At 37.7% G+C, this 20,999-nt stretch overlaps 1 protein-coding gene across 1 annotated transcript; it reads left to right on the forward strand.

Moving 5' to 3' along the window:
* The first annotated feature begins 399 nt into the window (after positions 1-399).
* On the forward strand, positions 400-17,882 carry LOC113470602 (Down syndrome cell adhesion molecule homolog). Its single transcript, XM_026829155.1, has 3 exons — positions 400-602; positions 10,887-11,036; positions 17,758-17,882. Exons 1-3 carry the CDS (start codon positions 410-412, stop codon positions 17,880-17,882), a joined length of 468 nt encoding a protein of 155 aa, XP_026684956.1. The 5' UTR covers positions 400-409.
* Positions 17,883-20,999: the final 3,117 nt, after the last annotated feature.

Here is a 20,999-nt window from a genome sequence, read left to right on the forward strand (position 1 = left end):
CGTTGCCAGCTCAGCTGAGGAGACTAGGAGGAAGCTCTCGAAATGTTTATGTTGCTACGTATTTTTTTCCTGTGATATGGTGAAAGTTTGGAGAAAATTGTCTCCCCTGTGCCAGAAATTTCCCTCCAAGAAAATTTCGGTCGAAATGCCCGTATGTTCAAATTTCGTATTCCGAAGCCGGTGCTTTTTTTCCGAATAGAAACTCGAATTTCGTATGCCGCCATGTCCCTTACGTTGGAATGTTTGAATTTATTGTTGAGCCTATGGAATTCTCAATTGTTTGGACAATATGCTGAATTTTCAATGTTTCACCATTTTTTCTGCTTATATTTCCTGTTATTAACTTTAATCTTTCCTCCATTTAGATACCGTATACTTACTAGTTATTATTTTGTGCAAAATTTCCAAAATGTTTTTCACCGATGATAGCTCCTTCTGTATGTTTTTTATAGTGGTCAATCAAGCTTTCGAGGCGGAAATACTGACCGAGTACGTTATTCGTGGTAACGCTGGCATACTCAAGTGTAGCATACCTTCGTTTGTGGCCGACTATGTTCTGGTGGACGCCTGGATTAACGATGAAGGAGCCATTGTGGAGAATGGTAATCATACCCGGGACATTGATGTCCTTATGACTTCCTGAAATCTCCTCCTGTATTCTTGTAACCCATTCCTGGATCTTGAGTCCTTCTATGTTTAGCTCTAAACCTTTGAACGTACCCATCAGATCTAATTTGGACAGCATTAAGCAGAAAAGAACCTTCCATAAGGCCTAATGCTGTCCATTTATTCCTTTTTCCTCTTTCTAATGTCTTCCTTAAGTTGACCTGTGGAGGACCACGTTATGTTGTGCTGTGCAGTAATGGTTTTAGTGGTAGTATTATGCAGCAGTGTTTCGTTGTTTTGAACGAACCATGTTCCAAGTTCTGATAGTCGAATAGTCCGCGGAGAGAAATCTGCAAAACTGTATGATTCTCTTCCCAGAACTTACATCCGCTACTGATCAAGCAGACCAGAAGTCCCTATGGAATCATTACTGTCAACCATATTTTAAGTGTTTTTGGTTTACGATGTTGTTTTTGTTAACCGTATTTGATGCAAAAATATTCTCCGTTCTGGATTTCAGTATCAGGGCCGGATTACCCATAAGGCAGAATGGCAGACTGCCACGGGCCCCGCGCTTTTGGGGGCCCCGCGCTTTGAGGACTTACTTAAGTTTACTTTTTCGTCCATGTTTTACCTCTTTGTTCTATATGATTTTCAGATCCTTTCTTTGAGTTTTTTGAACTTTGTCCTATGACTTTTAACTCCTTTAATTTTCCTATTACTTATGTACAACTCATGGACTTATCTGATGGTTGTACTTACCTACTGCTTTCCTTTATTCTCACATGGGTATTTTCTCCTCCTCTGTTAGACTTTCTGCTTTCCAGTTGTTATCGTTGTTGTGAGTTTTCCTTTAACGAAGGATTTGGTATTTGGAGACTATTTGTTTCCCTTTTGTGTGAACATTGGTTCTTGGTCTTGGTGTGAATTTATGAAGTCGTTTGTTTCAACTATAGCTGTTTGTTCCAGTTTTTATCAACCTGTCTAACACAAAATTTAATAACACACCTTGAAAAAGTAAAAATACGCGATAGAAAAAAAGCTGGCACTCATTGTTTTTTCTTGAATATTGGCCGCATTTTCAAATAAAGTGTGTTGATGAAAAAAATCTAAAACTTTGGAGGCGAATAAATTAATTGCGTTTTTTATGGCTTGCCATATTTCATTTTTTATCAGCAGGTATTAGGATTAAAACACACCTTGAAAAAGTAAAAATACGCGATAGAAAAAAAGCTGGCACTCATTGTTTCTTCTTGAATATTGGCCGCATTTTCAAATAAAGTGTGTTGATGAAAAAAATCTAAAACTTTGGAGGCGAATAAATTAATTGCGTTTTTTATGGCTTGCCATATTTCATTTTTTATCAGCAGGTATTAGGATATTGATTTCCTCTCTTTTGTTTTCCCCTGAGAATTTATAGGTGCGTTGTTGACAAATTAGGAGAAGACAATGAATCATTCCCCCCTGAAAAGGTGTTTTGCTGCCTTGAAAGTGTTCAAAATCTACCCGTCTTTTTACTCGTTTGGATATCCCCCCCTTTCGGAAAAGCCGGTTTGCTTCCTTGAAAGTGTCTAAATTTCTAAAATCTGTTCCGTCTTGGGTTTTTATTTTCAGTGATTCTTTCAAAATCTACCCGTCTTTTTACTCGTTTGGATATCCCCCTTTCGGAAAAGCCGGTCTGCTTCCTTGAAAGTGTCTAAATTTCTAAAATCTGTTCCGTCTTGGGTTTTTATTTTCAGTGATTCGTTCAAAATCTACCCGTCTTTTTACTCGTTTGGATATCCCCCCTTTCGGAAAAGCCGGTCTGCTTCCTTGAAAGTGTCTAAATTTCTAAAATCTGTTCCGTCTTGGGTTTTTATTTTCAGTGATTCAGCAGTTCTATCAAACGCGAGTCAACGATGAATTTGTGCTGATTGGAAATTCTGCCACCCTCAAGTGTTTGATTCCAAGTTTCGTGGCCGACTTTGTCAGCATTGCTGAGTGGTTGGATGACGAGGGAACTTCGTATACGTCACAAGGCATTGGTACTTGCTATTTGCTAATGATAACAATTAATGTTTTCCTTGAAATCCCTTCAGCTGTCTCTGTCTTTTCTCATCCCTTAATTCTCCTTTGACCAAAACCCTAATATTTATGAAACTGACTACAATATGTCGATTTCCACTATTGGTTATTCGTTTTTGATTAGTTATTTAGTTGATGTTCTCCATTTCTGGATGTGCTGAATTATTTCTTGAAGTGTTCATGTCCACCATTCTCCAATTTTATCGATGGTTTATAGATTTCTCTCTAAAATTCCAGCATTAATTACTCGTTTTCCAATTCTAACTGATCTTGGAGAGGATATTTTAACGCTCTAAAAAACAAATTTGCCTGATTGGCAATTCGTAGTTGCCTAGTTTACGAACCAAATTAGAACTCTTTCGACCCTCGTTTGTTTTGTTTCAGTGGTTCACCAATCCTACCAGACGCAAGTGATCGATGAGTATGTTTTGCGAGGCAACTCAGCCACTCTGAAGTGTCTGGTGCCAAGTTTTGTTGCGGATTTTGTTCAGGTCACCGAATGGATGGATGAAGAGGGTAGAACTTTCCGTTCTGATGATGACACGAGTGTTGATGGTAATGCCATCAAGTTCAGTTATGTCATCCATTAGATTCTCTCCTGTCATCCATTCCTCCATAGGCTCTAGATCCCCCATTCTCCTCTCTATTTGAAAAACATTTTCCACTTTTGCAATGACTTTTTCGTGTTCTTTCGAGATGAATTTGTGAAATTCGTTTTATGTTACGAGTAGCAAAATGATTAAATAATATGAATTTCTTAATTTTAACACTCGTCATCCATTCCTCCATAGGCTCTAGATCCCCCATTCTCCTCTCTATTTGAAAAACTTTTTTCCAGTTTTGCAATGACTTTTTCGTGTTCCTTCGAGATGAATTTGTGAAATTCGTTTTATGTTACGAGTAGCAAAATGATTAAATAATATTAATTTCTTAATTTTAACACTTTTTACTCGTCTTTCGAGTAGTTTATAATAATCTCAATTACTTAGAAAAAAGACTTACCTGGATTGGACGCTTAGCTAAATACCCGGATGGACAGCTTATTTGTTTGGCTTAAAACCGGCTTGAAAGTATTTTCCCACTTTTGCAATGACTTTTTCGTGTTCCTTCGAGATGAATTTGTGAAATTCGTTTTATGTTACGAGTAGCAAAATAATTAAATAATATTAATTTCTTAATTTTAACACTTTTCACTCGTCTTTCGAGTAGATTATAATAATCTAAATTGCTTCGAAAAAAGACTTACCTGGATTGGACGCTTAGCTAAATACCCGGATGGACAGCTTATTTGTTTGGCTTAAAACCGGCTTGAAAGTTGATTATTATAAATATTCTTTCTGGTATAAGTTCTTCAATAGGTTTGACATCAAGGTGCATTGAATTTTCGCTTTATGAATTTTCTCGCTTGTTTCCGTTTGAAGTTCTTTTATATCTGCCGTGATGTTTTCAACATTTCCCCCACGCTTCTTGATTGACAGTTCGTAATGGTATTGGACTCATCAAGTTGTTCCGTCTTTTTATTAATAGGGGTGTTATTTATGTAATTTAGATGACTAATGGGCTTGTTGCTTTCGTTTTGAGGTGGGTTTTTGTTTACCTTTTGTTTCCATCATGGTTGTTTGTTGCGGTCGGTTATCTTTTTCTTTCTTTCATCGTGTTATAAACATCTTTTGTGTGAACATCAATGAATTTTTTTAGAGTTTTCATGTTGTGAAAATTGTTTTAAATGTTGTGATGTGTTGTCTTTGGTATACCCTTCTATGGAGTTTTGGTTAACTCTATGTTATTTGGAAAATTGCACTGCGAGTGTTTTCAATGTGGTCTCTTATGTTTCAGATTGTTATTGTTTGCTGGATTTTTATGAAAAGTTGAGATATTTGACAACTAATTTAGCAAAACAACAAAACATCAATTTGGAATTCTAATTTACTGTGTGTTGTTTTAATTTTTCCTACAGGTATTGAAAAAAATATTTTTAGTAGAATCTAATGTGTTCCTGTCTTCCTTACATCCGTTAATTTAGCCACTATCATATCGTGATATTTTCTCGAAATAATAAAGTCAAAAAACTCTGGTCTGACAGATTTGTGTTTTGGCCTGTTGCAGTCATTTCCCAGTACTACGAGGCGCAAGTGTACGATGTGTTCGTTATCAAAGGCAACGCCGCAGTGTTCAAATGTAATCTGCCGTCGTTTGTGTCAGACCACCTGGATGTGGTGTCTTGGGCGGACACAGATGGCGGCCAATACCAGATTGACAATCAGGACTTTGGTAAACAAACCACCTCGCTTCGCTCTATCGCTAATCTCTAGTAGCGCTGTCAAATTTTTTGACTTGGCGGGGCGGAGCGCTACCACGCTCCTCCTTAATCCTGATTCCTCCTCGTGTTTCAACGTTGCGCCTTGTCTACTACTCGTCTATGTTCTTTTGGTTGTATGACTACGTTGCTATCAGTGTCTTTTGATGTTGCTATCTGATTCTCTTGCTCGGTATGCTTGATGATATCGTGTATAGTTCTTACCTAAAAGTTGTAATTGTTCATGACTGACTATTGTTTCAATAATTGAATTATGAGCTCATTTATGCTGTTGATGACTAGAGTTAGATAGTGCCATTACATAGTGTGTACCTGGTTGAGATAAACCCATCATTGCAGCATTTGTCCATACCTGGTGTGAATATTTTGTACGACTGTCCGAAGTTCAAACGCCCTGGTGCGAATCCATTTTCTGATTTTTCGTTCGTATTCTAGCGGATTGTTTGTGAGTATGTGAAGTTATAATAATACACAAATTACAATTTTATATTGTTCCCAATGTCGTTTATTAACAATGTCGTTTATTAAAAGTTCAAAATCAATTAGAAACTGTTGTCTTCATGTCTTCTCATCTTCTCAATATGTTTCAGTTACCTTTCGCCTTCGCAGTTCCGTCTTCTTTTGTGATTATGATTAAATTCTCTCTTCTTCAGTGTTTATGTTTATAATGTGTGTGTCTGTTTCAGTGCCATCTACTGATTCCTGAATTTCCTGGTCGTATTTCACTGTCTGTTATGTCTACTTGTCTCATCTTCTCAATATGTTTCAGTTATCTTTCGCCTTCGCAGTTTCGTCTTCTTTTGTGACTCTTCTTCAGTGTTTATAATGTGTGTGTCTGTTTCAGTGCCATCTACTGATTCCTGAATTTCCTGGTCGTATTTCACTGTCTGTTATGTCTACTTGTCTACTATGTGTTTTAGAACTTTTAGGCTCCATTCTGTCTACTATGTGTGTTTAGACTCTGTTAGTGTTTTGGTTGGTTGACTATGTTGTCTGATTCGCTTGCTCGGTCTGCTTTGTCTGATTCTAGTCGTGTCTCAGTCGTACACGGTGAATATAATGGATGAGCATGTGTTGAAAGGCAACTCGGCCGTCCTCAAATGTCACATTCCGAGTTTTGTGGCCGACTATGTGGCCGTTGAGTCGTGGATTTCTGACCTGGGCGAAGAACTGTTTGTTGATATGACTGAGTCGACAGGTGCTGCACAACTTTCGTGACTCCTGACTTCTGAATATGAATCTACTTCGGTGTTGCACAACTTTCTTTACTCCTTTTTCCAGATCCTTTTGAACATTTTTGTTTTCTACTCCTTTTAATAGGGTCTTCTCCTTTCCCTTTCCCTTATTTCTTTCGTAGTTTGTAGTTTTGCATGCTTTTTTTACGAACTGAACCTATTCAGTGTCTCCACTCTTAGTGATTTTTCACTAAATTTAGTGAATTCTTGGCAAATCTAGTGATTTAGTGATTTGAGGTCAAAATCTAGTGATTTTTGAAAGAAATGTAAGTTCATTGCAAAATTGTCCCTATAAAGCTGAAAAAATGAACCATTTTTTCTCAAAAACCTACAATTTTTGCCCCTTCAAATTAGTCACGTATGCAATTTGCACTGCTTTAAATTTAGGCCCGGTTGGAGTATGTAAAAAAAGTGAATTTTTCACCAAAAATTCGCGATTTTTCGTCAAATCCGTTCGTGAAGGAAAACTTAAAAAAAAAAAAAATGGGTCCTAAATTTTTTTCGATCAGCTGATTTGGAAATCTCATTTTGCTGAAAAATCTTGAAAATAAATGGATTTAGATTGTAAAAAAAAATTCAGCCAATTTTACTCGAACCAGTGAAAGCGCTATAGTTTGCATAAACTATAAACCAGCGGCGCGGCAATAGTGCCTTGAAAGCACCAGTTCCGCATGGATCACTGAAGTTGAGCTTCATAAAAATCCAGCAAACAATAACAATCTGAAACATAAGAGACCACATTGAAAACACTCGCAGTGCAATTTTCCAAATAACATAGAGTTAACCAAAACTCCATAGAAGGGTATACCAAAGACAACACATCACAACATTTAAAACAATTTTCACAACATGAAAACTCTAAAAAAATTCATTGATGTTCACACAAAAGATGTTTATAACACGATGAAAGAAAGAAAAAGATAACCGACCGCAACAAACAACCATGATGGAAACAAAAGGTAAACAAAAACCCACCTCAAAACGAAAGCAACAAGCCCATTAGTCATCTAAATTACATAAATAACACCCCTATTAATAAAAAGACGGAACAACTTGATGAGTCCAATACCATTACGAACTGTCAATCAAGAAGCGTGGGGGAAATGTTGAAAACATCACGGCAGATATAAAAGAACTTCAAATGGAAACAAGCGAGAAAATTCATAAAGCGAAAATTCAATGCACCTTGATGTCAAACCTATTGAATAACTTATATCAGAAAGAATATTTATAATAATCAACTTTCAAGCCGGTTTTAAGCCAAACAAATAAGCTGTCCATCCGGGTATTTAGCTAAGCGTCCATCAGAAAGAATATTTATAATAATCAACTTTCAAGCCGCGGTTTTAAGCCAAACAAATAAGCTGTCCATCCGGGTATTTAGCTAAGCGTCCAATCCAGGTAAGTCTTTTTTCTAAGTAATTGAGATATAGTTCCTTCATTAGCAATTTATCTGTTAATAAAACATACGTACATAGTTTCTTCACTAGCAGTTTACCTGTTAATAACGTGGTCATTTCCATCCTGATTCCCCAGTGGTGACTCAGCAGTACGAGGCCGAAGCTGACAACGAGTATGTCATCCGAGGCAATTCGGTGGCCATGAAGTGCGAGATCCCGAGCTTCGTTGCCGACTTTGCTAGCAGTTTATCTGTTAATAACATACGTACATAGTTTCTTCACTAGCAGTTTACCTGTTAATAACATGGTCATTTCCATCCTGATTCCCCAGTGGTGACTCAGCAATACGAGGCCGAAGCTGACAACGAGTATGTCATCCGAGGCAATTCGGTGGCCATGAAGTGCGAGATCCCGAGCTTCGTCGCCGACTTTGTATCGGTCCTCAACTGGAGTGATTCGGATGGCAACGAGTTCCTCCCCGGAGAAGAAATTGGTACTTGGAACTTTGAATCGTTTACTTTTTCGTCCATGTTTTACCTCTTTGTTCTATGATTTTCAGATCCTTTCTTTGAGTTTTTTGAACTTTGTCCTATGACTTTTAACTCCTTCCTTTAATTTTCCTATTACTTATGTACAACTCGTGGACTTACCTGATGGTTGTACTTACCTACTGCTTTCCTTTATTCTTACATGGGTATTTTCTCCTCCTCTGTTAGACTTTCTGCTTTCCAGTTGTTATCGTTGTTGTGAGTTTTCCTTTAACGATGGATTTGGTATTTGGAGACTATTTGTTTCTCTTTTGTGTGAACATTAGTTCTTGGTCTTGGTGTGAATTTATGAAGTCGTTTGTTTCAACTATAGCTGTTTGTTCCAGTTTTTATCAACCTGTCTTACAAGCCCTTATCGCCAATACTATATGGGGAATCTCCTCTAATGTAGCAAATGATTTAGCAGTTGTTGCGGATCACTCAATTTAATATATGTAATTGCTGATTAATGCTGATGAATCATGTTGAAAACTGTGTTACATCATTTTAGCATACAGGTGGACATTTTTTGAGTGTTTCCCATGTTGCTTTGACTGATTCTACTACTCATCCTAAAAGTCCAAAGTCCAACACTGATCACTCGGATGGACAAAGAAACAGCTAAACCATCTTCAAGAATTGAAAATACAATCGACTTTCGAATTTCAACCCAGAAAATTTGACCTTTCGGGAATACAAAGATTCTCATCATCAGACCAAAACAACATCCTGAGTCTCCATTCACGCTTTCCTTTCTATTTCAGTGGTGAACCAGTATTACGAGGCAGAAGTCGTGTCTGAATACGTCATCAAAGGCAACACGGCTGTTCTCAAATGCAACATTCCCTCCTTTGTGACCGACTTTGTCAAGGTGGAAGCCTGGATCTCCTCCGATGGAGAAGAATACTTACCGCGACCCAATTTCGGTACTTGAACATTTCACCGTCATCGTCACCTATAAAATAGTCTTTTCCTGTCCTTTCACGCCTTTGTTTTCCTGCTTTTACTGTGACCTACAAAACTTGAAAGAAATGTCCTTTCTTTTCCCGTCTTGACTTCCTACTTTTACCGTCACCTACAAAGCTCAAAAGAAATGGTCCTCTGCCTTTTTCTTTTCACGCCTTTCATTTTTCTTTGTGGAAATCCATCAGTTCGAAATTCCTGCGAGGCGCCCGGCGCCCCTTCGGTTGACTTCAAGGCGAATACATATTTAATTTATTTGTTCATAAATCTGCTATTTGCTAATGATAACAATTCATGTTTTCCCTGAAATCCCTTCAGCTGTCTCTGTCTTTTCTCATCCCTTAATTCTCCTTTGACCAAAACCCTAATATTTATGAAACTGACTACAATATCTCGATTTCCACTATTGGTTATTCTTTTTTGATTAGTTATTTAGTTGATGTTCTCCATTTCTGGATGTGCTGAATTATTTCTTGAAGTGTTCATGTCCACCATTCTCCAAATTTGTTTTTGATTATTTATTTAGTTGATGTTCTCCATTTCTGGATGTGCTGAATTATTTCTTGAAGTGTTCATGTCCACCATTCTCCAAAGATTTCTCTCTAAAATTCCAGCATTAATTACTCGTTTTCCAATTCCAACTGATCTTTGAGAGGATATTTCAACGCTCTAAAAAACAAATTTATCGATGGTTTATAGATTTCTCTCTAAAATTCCAGCATTAATTACTCGTTTTCCAATTCCAACTGATCTTTGAGAGGATATTTCAACGCTCTAAAAAACAAATTTGCCTGATTGGCAATTCGTAGTTGCCTAGTTTACGAACCAAATTAGAACTCTTTCGACCCTCGTTTGTTAAAGAGTTTTGATATAGGAAACTATTAAATAGAGGTCTTATCTGCCAGATATCGATTATTTTTCTGCACGATGAGTGCGAAGTTTGGAGTACTCTTTCATGCATCTCAGGAACCGAGATCTCAGGTCTTAGTGAACCCAGATTTCAAGTTTTAATGAACTGTCACACATGTATGTATCGAGATCAGCTCAATCTCACAGATATCAGTTACAGAAGACTAGTAGTTTCTCAGGTGAACATATTGTCATCAGTTACATCAGGATTTTGATTCTGGCTAGACATGAATTTCAAACCAATCTCACCTTAATGTGAGATCCTAGCTTATGTTATCCAATCCCGCATTCATAAGATAGATAGTTCATTGATACCACTAGAGTTACTAGAGTACCTACTACAGATACCACGTGATGAGAGACACAAGATTCAAGAGATTTCCTTCATCTGAGTACAAACGTGTAAACTTTGGCTTACGAAGCCAAAGTCGACTTGGTTTGGAAAGCTAACAATCCACTTGTGAAAAATGGCAATTATCTATCAAATGCATGACATGGTTGTAGGAATGGAGAAAAGATGCGAAAAAAGAAAAAGACTTTTGTTTGAGAGGCTTAATGTTATCGTGTACGGAACTGCCAAGGCTTTTATAATAACGGGGGTTTTACCCTACATTCGGCCACAAACCACCCGTCTCCTCCCATTAACCTCACCTAGCCTGAGTGGGGCCGGGAAAAGCCAGCAGTACGCGATTGCCCAGATGGTCACCCATCCGGATACAAACCACGCGCAACGTTGCTTAACTTCAATGATCCATTGGGAACTGGTTACTGGGTGTCCTCGAGTAATGTCCTTTTCTTTTCTCGCCCCCCAACGATTCTCCTCGGCAATACTAACTCTGCTCCTTCTCTCATTTTCCCCCTGCAGACGGCAAATATTTAGTTTTACCCTCCGGAGAGCTACACATCCGTGATGTAGGCCCAGAAGATGGCTACAAGTCGTACCAATGTCGGACCAAACATCGATTGACTGGCGAAACTCGACTGAGTGCCACCAAAGGACGACTGGTGATTACAGGTAAGAATTTGCTGTCCTATTATTTTTTGGGTTGGTTTTGCTTACACGAGTTTTTCATACCAAATTGTTCATCATCACTTTAGCAGAAAATCTTAATCGGAGCAAAATTGGGACATTGAAATACTGAGATATTGTGCATATTGGCCTCTTCTTGAAGGGGGTGGGGTTTCTTCAATAAATTTTCATGAAGAGCGGGGTGTGTCCTGATGGGTGGTTGAATAAGGTTAGCTGGAAGAGCTCTTTTCCGGGTTAAAATTAATCTGGTCCCATAAAAATTGGCATTTTCTAATGTTTTATTTAAAACTAATGCCTGTTTAATTAGTCGAATTTAGAATTACATATCTGTAACTAAAATGGTGAAAAAAGTGAATAAATGGGGGGTTTGGGGCTTAAATATTTGGTATGAAAAACTGTGCTTCTCTTGTAAAGTCACTTGAAGTCTTGAGATCTTTCAATACCGTCATTTCAATAGAGGTATTATCTACAGAAAACATAAGTCAATTTTGAATATAAATCGGTTACTGATTCAATTGACAATTTTACACTTATACAAATCGTGGGTTACACTTCTAAAGGGTCTCTGTAAAAATTACATTTAAGTCTATAAATTTGTATCTTTTGGATTATTTTTATTCTTTTCCTGGTTTCACTCGCTTATTGGATCTGTCTCAATTAAAACTTCAAGTGACTTTGCCCTAATCCTATGTTTCTCAAAATATTGCTTTGCAAGAAAACAATATAAACCAAAGTTACATACGTAGGTAGTTACCTTAAGTTACTTACCTACTTACGTAGTGCCTTGTTCTTTGATGTGCTTCTTGACGGCTAGAAGTACTAGAGATCTCTCACGAAAACTTCAAGTGACTTTGTCCTAATCCTATGTTTCTCAAAATATTGCTTTGCAGGAAAACAATGTAAACCAAAGTTACATACGTAGTTACCTTAAGTTACCTACTTACGTAGTGCCTTGTTATTTGATGTGCCTCTTGACGGCTAGAAGTACTAGAGATCTCTCACTTCTTACTACTTGACAACCAGACCAAATTGTAGCTGTATCAATCGCCAAGTACTCATGTCTAAATCTAAACTACTGTAATCTCACTTCTTACTACTTGACAACCAGACCAAATTGTAGCTGTATCAATCGCCAAGTACTCATGTCTAAATCTAAACTACTGTAAACCAGATCTATCAGTAACTAGTTAAGTGCAGATATTAAGTGTGTCTTTGCATTGTACTTTAAATTCGCGTACTTCATTGACAATACCGACTTGAGTCTTGCAAATCTCAAGTAGCAATCACTTCACACTTTACTCGTGACATAAGACATTCATATACATAAGATGATGTACTTTACTCGTGACATAAGACGTACATAAGATTATGTACTTATTTGTGTAAGTATTAGGTCTGTTTTTACTACCTATGTACGTACCTGTATTGATGTAGATAGTATTTACTTGCTAATACATATACGGAGTTTGTACTATGGGTCAGGGAAAAGCTAGGCCGATGAGGAAATGCCAAAAAAGGGGAAATTTTTTGAAAAGGGATTTTTTTTTTTCACTTGGTGGTCAATGATTTTTTTTTAGGATGCCTTTTGAAAATTTGGGAAAAATCGTGGAAATACCTAGTATTTTTTTTCTTTCTTTTCTTTAAATCCCTTATCAACCCTGTAGCCCTGTACAAGTGTACATAAACGAGACAATACAATTTTGTCAAAATACACAGTAGACTAAGACAAAGTAGATAGAAGCATATTAGGAGTACAGGCGATTAGTACAGAGTGAAATTTCAAGTGTTTTGTAGTCGCTAAGAAGTACTACTCTGCTAATACACTTAAGAATGTGTTAAGCACTTCAAGCATATGGGTACTAAAGGAATTTTAATTGTGTTAAGCATAAATGCTTGTCACAAATGTCGTTCCCCACTCAATATACTACGCTAAATTTTATGACATGACTTGGACTCGAACCACCAACCTCCAGATTCAAAGTCCACCGTGCTAACCACTGCACCACTGAGGTTGGTATAAATGCTATTATACTACATAGTAAAGAAAAAAGAAAAAGAAGAAAAAATCGAACCCGCGGCCTAGCGTTTACAAGGCAGACGCGCTATCAGCCAAACTAACAAGGCTGGCGCCCACCTTTTTAATTTTGTTGCGTACTTCATTGACAATACCGACTTGAGTCTTGCAAATCTCAAGTAGCGATCACTTCACATTTTACTCGTGACATAAGACATTCATATACATAAGATGATGTTCTTTACTCGTGACATAAGACGTACATAAGATTATGTACTTATTTGTGTAAGTATTAGGTCTGTTTTTACTACTTATGTACGTACCTGTATTGATGTAGATAGTATTTACTTGCTAATACATATACGGGGTTTGTATTTGTACAGGGAAAAGCTAGGCCGATGAGGAAATGCCAAAAAAAGGGGAAATTTTTTGAAAAGGGATTTTTTTTTCACTAGGTGGTCAATGAATTTTTTTTTTTTTAGGATGCCTTTTGAAAATTTGGGAAAAGTTGTGGAAATACCTTATAAGTTATAGTATTTTTTTTTTCTTTCTTTTCTTTAGAATCCCTTATCAACCCTGTAGCCCTGTACAAGTGTACATAAACGAGACAATACAATTATGTCAAAATACACAGTAGACTTAAACAAAGTAGATAGAAGCATATTAGAAGTACAGGCGATTAGTACAGAGTGAAATTTCAAGTGTTTTGTAGTCGCTAAGAAGTACTACTCTGCTAATACACTTAAGAATGTGTTAAGCACTTCAAGCACATGGGTACTATAATTGACTTCTACCTTACTGTCCAGATTGGGAGATCTGGTCCTCCCCCGCGTCCCATAACAAAATTCACGTTTTGTGTTTCGGACTTTGCAAAATTTCTGACTGTTATGACGTCATATTACGGAGGGATAAACCTTTGAAACGTTGCATACCCATTGTAATGACATCAAAATATTCCGACCCCCATCCGGGCCAGATCCGACCGGTTACTAACCACGGGCAACGTTGCTTAACTTTAGTGATGCCTCGGGAAATGGTGCATTCAATGTGGGCGATACCACATTGAATGGCTAGAAACCTCGGCGCGCCTAATGAAGTAATTTGTCTAAAAAAGGCGATTTTTTCATAATAGCCTGCAATTTTTAAAATACATTTATTCCCACATTTACTTTGGTTTATATTGTTTTCCAGCTACCTCTATAATTGATTGTGTTAAATGTGTTTATTGAAGAAATACCATGACCACTGAAGAAAAAGCATTAAACTATAGATTACGAATACAAATAATATATTTAGATGTGGTGCACTGGATGGTGCACTGCCGTGCCAAATTATTTGAGGTTGGTATATGGGTACTATAATTGACTACTACCTTACTGTCCAGATTAGGAGATCTGGTCCTCCCCCGCGTCCCATAACAAAATTCACGTTTTGTATTTCGGACTTCGCAAAATTTCTGACTGTTATGACGTCATATTACGGAGGATAAACCTTTGAAACGTTGCATACCCATTGTAATGACATAAAAATATTCCGACCCCCATCCGGGCCAGATCCGACCGGTTACTAACCACGGGCAACGTTGCTTAACTTCAGTGATGCCTCGGGAAATGGCGCATTCAATGTGGTTTCGCCGCTGGCTAGAAACCTCGCGCCTAATGAAGTAATTTGTCTAAAAAAGGCGATTTTTTCATAATAGCCTGCAATTTTTAAAATACATTTATTCCCACATTTACTTTGGTTTATATTGTTTTCCAGCTACCTCTAGGTATAATTTATTGTGTTAAATGTGTTTATTGAAGAAATACCATGACCACTGAAGAAAAAGCATTAAACTATAGATTACGAATACAAATAATATATTTGTATATTATGTAAATATCTAATAATTTTGTGTTGTCTATAATATTGTACACAGTAACCTGTATTTTTTGCGCAATAAAAGCAATGTGCAATGTCCGCTCTAGATTTGTGTCTGGAACCGCAAATCGATTAAATTTATCAAAGACTATCTGTAGAACAAATTAAAATAAAATAATCTACACTTTAGTTTGTTTTAATGAAATTCGAATTTCGCAAGTTGTAGGTAAGTTCAGACAATAAAATAATATAAAGTAAATTGAAATTCTAGCGTAGATTCTATTCCCGCCCGGTGCAGATTTTATTCTGAAGTTCTGAACGGATAATGTTCGTTCCCGGAACGGCTGGCTTTCTTGTATCCTGTCTTCCTTCTCTCTTCGATTTCGGGACGACAAGACCATAGCAGTTACAGTTCCAGTTCCCTCAATCGTGTTTTTTAGGTTTTTACTGTTCACTACCTGTTTTGACTTTTCCTGACCAAGCTCAATGTCTGAAATTAGTTAGATAGCAAGTTAGCAAGGTAACATGGTATTTCTTCTTTAACAAATAGTTCTTTTTCCATCCTAAGTTGAGTACAGACGACATTATTTTATTCATATTTTGAAGTCTCATTTTATAGTTACTGTACCTTCTGAAGGGGGAAAAAAACATCTTTGATATACAATCCCGAAAAGTTAGGATGGGTTGATGCAGATAGGTTAACCACAGATCCATCCATATGTGGACCTAGAAGACAACAACAGTCGTTTGTATTCAGCTTTGTGATTGTGACTGAAAACTTTTACTGTGACACTCGGGAAATTTTATTGGTGATGGTATTAGGGAAGTATGTACTTATTTTTTAATGTTTACTGAGGATCAGGATAGCACCAATAACTATAAAGTGTAGAATGTACCTAATTTAATATCCTGTGGAGGAAGTACTTAAAAAACCTGTGAACCTAAAAAAGTGTCCTAATAAAAAGGTTCTAAAATTTATTAGTCTTAGTTCAGCATAAAACGGGTACCATTATGTCAAATTTCACATTAAAAGTTTTCAGTATTTACCTGTCAATGTTTAACAGAAGGAAGGGACACCAAACAGAATTTCATTCCAATTTTCCAGCTATTTATCTTCTTGATATGAAAAAAATAGTCATTTACAACAACATTAGCTTTTTTGTCCGAGCTTCAAAAGATTTTATTTTCATGAACTTGTAAAGGAAGTTCTATTTTAACTGAGCAAGTTTGCGAACAACAAAGACCTTTTAGAAACATTGATGAATTTATTGTTTGTTGTGCATGTAAATACTGTAAAAGCATAAAAATAATTAGCAGAATTTTTCCTCAAGAAGATAATTCAATTTTAGCTTGAGCCAAAATTTGGTTTCCTTTGCTTCTGTTATTGTGTGTGTGAGGTTTTGAATTCTGAATGTTGGGATGGGGGGCCCTGTGCTTCACAGAGTGTGTCAAAAAGCTTGTCTCTCTAAATCTGTGATCAGATTTTTTGATCCTATTTGAAGCTTGGAGCAAAAGTTGTTACAAAACCAACAGCTAAAGTGATTTATTGCTTTCATTTTGACATTTGTTCTTTTTCGCTTTCGAATTTTTCTGACGGCCATTTTGAAAAGATTGATCTTGCATTTATTTTTATGTCGATTTATCTCTCCATTTAACTGCGTTTATTTCAATTTTGAAGTATTTCAATTTCAAGCATTTCATACTTTCGAGTTTTCAACGGCTTCTAGTAAATACGTATGTACATATATCAACTAAAACCATGAAATAGATATTTTTCAAAACCTACTGAATCACCGATTTAAGGTTCGAATGATAACTGACGCAAGTGACCAATCAAAGTGATAGTTTACTTCCGACTTTCCGGCGGATCATCCTGAAATCTGTCTTCTTCCCCCTTTCTAGAACCGGTTGGTGCTATGAAGCCCAAATTTTCCGTCAAGGATTCTCTAATCAAAGAAAGCATCGGCCAAGGCAAAGGCTTAGCTCTACTCTGTCCAGCACAGGCGTTCCCCGTTCCCTTCTTTCGGTAATTTCAACTGGCAACTCACCATCATTAACGTAGTGTTTCTCACGATACATAGAAAGTATTCGTCAATAACCTTTAAAATTTAAATTTGTTCACGAAATTTTGAAAAATGGTCGGTAAAACCTTCGAAAAATGATACATTCCCAACATCAACAAAGGATGCCTTAAAAATTCTCTCCCTTCTTCGTTTCTTTCAATTTTTCCCTCTCAGAACCCGTGGGCGCTATGAAGCCCACCATTAGCGTAGTGTTCCTCACGATAAATAAGAAGTACTCTTGAAGAACCTTTGAAATTTTCAACGAATCTTGAAAAATAGTCGGTAAAACCTTCGGAAAATGATAAATTCCCAACATCTACAAAGAATACTTATCTTAAAAATTCTCTCCCTTCTTCGTTTCTTTCAATTTTTCCCTCTCAGAACCCGTGGGCGCTATGAAACCGAAAATTTCGGAAGAAAGTTCGCTCATCAAGAAGCACGCTTCGGAAAAGCAAGGTTTCGCACTCCTCTGTCCAGCACAGGCCTTTCCAGTCCCCTTCTGAAGCACGCTTCGGAAAAGCAAGGTTTCGCACTCCTCTGTCCAGCACAGGCCTTTCCAGTCCCCTTCTTTAGGTAAATGCGACCTTTTGGTGGCCCACCTTTCAGAGGAGGGTCAACTAAAAGTACCGTTCTTCGAATCGGATGTCATTTAAAGTGATCTCCCTCTCAAGTCTTGAAGAAACATGTTCCCATTGGTCCCTAAGACGACTTATTTTACGGCCCACGTTTTTTTAATTTATTCCTCGCCCTTCTTTTTCTCCTTTCAAAGAGCCCGTCGGGGCTATGAAGCCCAAAATCTCGGAAGACTCCCTGATCAAGCGACACGCTTCGGAAACGACAGGCCTTGCACTGCTCTGTCCAGCACAGGCCTACCCTGTACCCTTCTTTAGGTAACAGCCCACTTTGCCCTTCATTCAGTCCAGACTCACATTGGGCATGTTCCCATTGGTCCCTAAGACGACTTATTTTACGGCCCACGTTTTTTTAATTTATTCCTCGTCCTTCTTTTTCTCCTTTCAAAGAGCCCGTCGGGGCTATGAAGCCCAAAATATCGGAAGACTCCCTGATCAAGCGACACGCTTCGGAAGCGACAGGCCTCGCACTGCTCTGTCCAGCACAGGCCTACCCTGTACCCTTCTTTAGGTAACAGCCCACTTTGCCCTTCATTCAGTCCAGACTCACATTGGCCCGCTCACAGCTTTGGGTACCCTGAAAATTCCCTTCTGAAGGGGATTCACACAGGTTTGAAACATTTTTAACCCGTGAAAATTTGAAAATGCCTTTCTTATAAGGAATTTTCCCTTACACACTGAAAACCTTCTTCTAAAAGTAAATTTCCATGTGATTTTATTCTTTTAACAACCTTTACTGAAAGTCCACGTATTTTTTCCCTCTTTTCTAAATGGGTGCAGAACCAGTGGGGGCTCTAAAGCCCAAAATCTCCACAATAGACTCCAACAGAGTGGTAGCCACTGATCGGGGCTTTGCCTTGCTCTGTCCTGCCCAGGCTTTTCCAGTGCCTTTCTTCAGGTAATGATGTCATTGGGATTTTTTGTAACTTTGTGGAATTCAAGTTAAAAGAGAACGTTCGAAGGAAAAAGATGTGCGAAAGAACACGTCCTACCGTGAAGGATTAAAATTAAATAAAATGACATGTACTTGAATGCAATTTGATTTAATGTAAAGCATTTATGACACCTATTAGAACGGCCATGTAACACAAAAGTAAGTATGTACATACCAACATTGTTTAAAGAAAATCCTCCGGTCCGGTAAATTGTTTACATTTTCAAGCAACGTGATTGGTGCAGAGTTAGTTGAGTTTCCTAACATGTACTTGAATGCAATTTGATTTAATGTAAAGCATTTATGACACCTATTGGACCGGCTATGTAACACAAAAGTAAGTATGTACATAGCAACATTGTTTAAAGAAAATCCTCCGGTCCGGTAAATTGTTTACATTTTCAAGCAACGTGATTGGTGCAGAGTTAGTTGAGTTTCCTAACCTCGCTGAACGCTCCAATCAGGATCGAGAAAAGTGTAAACAACATATGAAAACGAAAGTACCTATAATGATTTCCTAAGGAAAATTTCCTTTAATACTGGTAAAAGATTGTAATAATTTTCGTGCCAGTGTTTCTCTTTTGGCGTTTTTATTGAGCTTGTCAGCAGAACGACCGATTGCTTCATTCTTCGCCACTTTTTGGCTAATACTCGTAAAAGATTGTAGTAATTTTCGTGCCAGTGTTTCTCTTTTGGCGTTTTTATTGAGCTTGTCAGCAGAACGACCGATTGCTTCATTCTTCGCCACTTTTTGGCATTTGTGAACCATTTGTTTGGCATTTTGACACAGGGCCCCTCCTATCCCATTCGCTATGAGCTATGTTTGTGTGAAAGCTTTCATTTTGAGCATGACTATTTTTAGGTGACCATCAGTTTTACTGGTCGTGTTATTTAATTTATTGTCCATTGTTTTTTCGTGTCTGGGACGCTTGAGTTGGTGACTACGGCAATTTCCATCAACTTTCTTTAGATATTTTTGACAGCCAGATTCAATCAGTACCTAGTTTTTGTTAACCTTGTGTAATATACATCTACAGTCTGGTGCAATCACATCGACAGTGGAAATGATCAATTTCCTCCGTACTTTTTGCAAGACTCACAAATGAAGATATCTTTTTCATCGATTTTTAGCTAAATCCCCTTTAGGGATGAGCTGTTAATTTTTTGTCCTAAAACGATTCCAAATGTTTTCAACATTTCTGTCTCCCTATCTAGAACCGGTTGGAGCCACCAAGCCCAAGTTCCCATGCTCCATCCACCCCTGGTGGGCGATTGAAAGGGGGCACCTGTTGCCTTTCGCCTCAATCCCATCCTTGCTAGATAGAAAGTTCATCGCCATATTTCCATCATTACACTCATAAAGAAAAAGCAGACCATACCCACAAAGAACAAGCTTCTGCCACGGGTAGGAATTGTAAGATGTCCTCTTTCTTACAATTTTTGATGAAAATTGCCTATCACAGGATCACAAAAGAGATCAATCATACATTCGTTTGTTTACGGTCTAAACCTCTAAACTGTTCCAAAAATTAAACAACTAATTCGACACAAGTGAAGCACAGGCACATCTCTTGTCCCCACATTTCTGACAAAGAATCTCACCCATTTTCAAAACATTTTCCAACGTTCAAATCTTTATGAAACCTAAAGCTTGCTAAATCTCTTCCCCTACAGAACCTGTTGGTTTGAAAGGTCCCAAATTTTCTTCGGACGCCAAATCCTCAATGTACGAAAGAGGGGCGGGACATAGTTTCGCACTCCTATGTTCAGCACAAGGCTATCCGGTACCTTTCTTTAGGTGAGGCATTGCTCTGGTGATACCGCGCTTGTAGAAGCTCCCGAGTTTGACTCTCAGGAACGCAAAAAGAAAAAGAAAAAAAAAATCTGGTGTGAACATCACACGACTTTCTATTACATTAAACTTCTCAACTGTAAGTCGGACAGTTCTAAAAGTTTAGCCCCTCCTATCCCATTCGCTATGAGCTATGTTTGTGTGAAAGCTTTCATTTTGAGCATGACTATTTCTAGATGACCATCAGTTTTACTGGTCGTGTTATTTAATTTATTGTTCATTGTTTTTTCGTGTCTGGGACGCTTGAGTTGGTGACTACGGCAATTTTTCCATCAACTTTCTTTAGATATTTTTGACAGTACCAGATTTAATCAGTACCTACCTAGTTTTTGTTCACCTTGTGTAATCTACAGTCTGGTGCAGTCACATCGACAGTGGAAATGATCAATTTCCCCCGTACTTTTTGCAAGACTCACAAATGAAGATATCTTTTTCATCGATTTTTAGCCCCTTTAGGGATGAGCTGTTAATTTTTTGTCCTAAAACGATTCCAAATGTTTTCAACATTTCTGTCCCCCTATCTAGAACCGGTTGGAGCCACCAAGCCCAAGTTCCCATCGGGTGACAAAAGTCGCACCATTGAAAACAAGCTC

This window comes from Diaphorina citri, unplaced genomic scaffold (assembly GCF_000475195.1).
Source record: "Diaphorina citri unplaced genomic scaffold, Diaci psyllid genome assembly version 1.1 scaffold1688, whole genome shotgun sequence".
Taxonomy (NCBI): Eukaryota; Metazoa; Arthropoda; class Insecta; order Hemiptera; family Psyllidae; genus Diaphorina; species Diaphorina citri.

Excerpts from the sequence above, each read along its gene's own strand:
- LOC113470602 (XM_026829155.1), top strand. The coding sequence starts at position 410 with ATGTTTTTCACCGATGATAGCTCCTTCTGTATGTTTTTTATAGTGGTC. Across the intron at positions 603-10,886 it reads AGGAGCCATTGTGGAGAATG|ACGGCAAATATTTAGTTTTA; the intron begins GTAATCATACCC and ends TTCCCCCTGCAG. Across the intron at positions 11,037-17,757 it reads AGGACGACTGGTGATTACAG|AGCCCGTCGGGGCTATGAAG; the intron begins GTAAGAATTTGC and ends CTCCTTTCAAAG.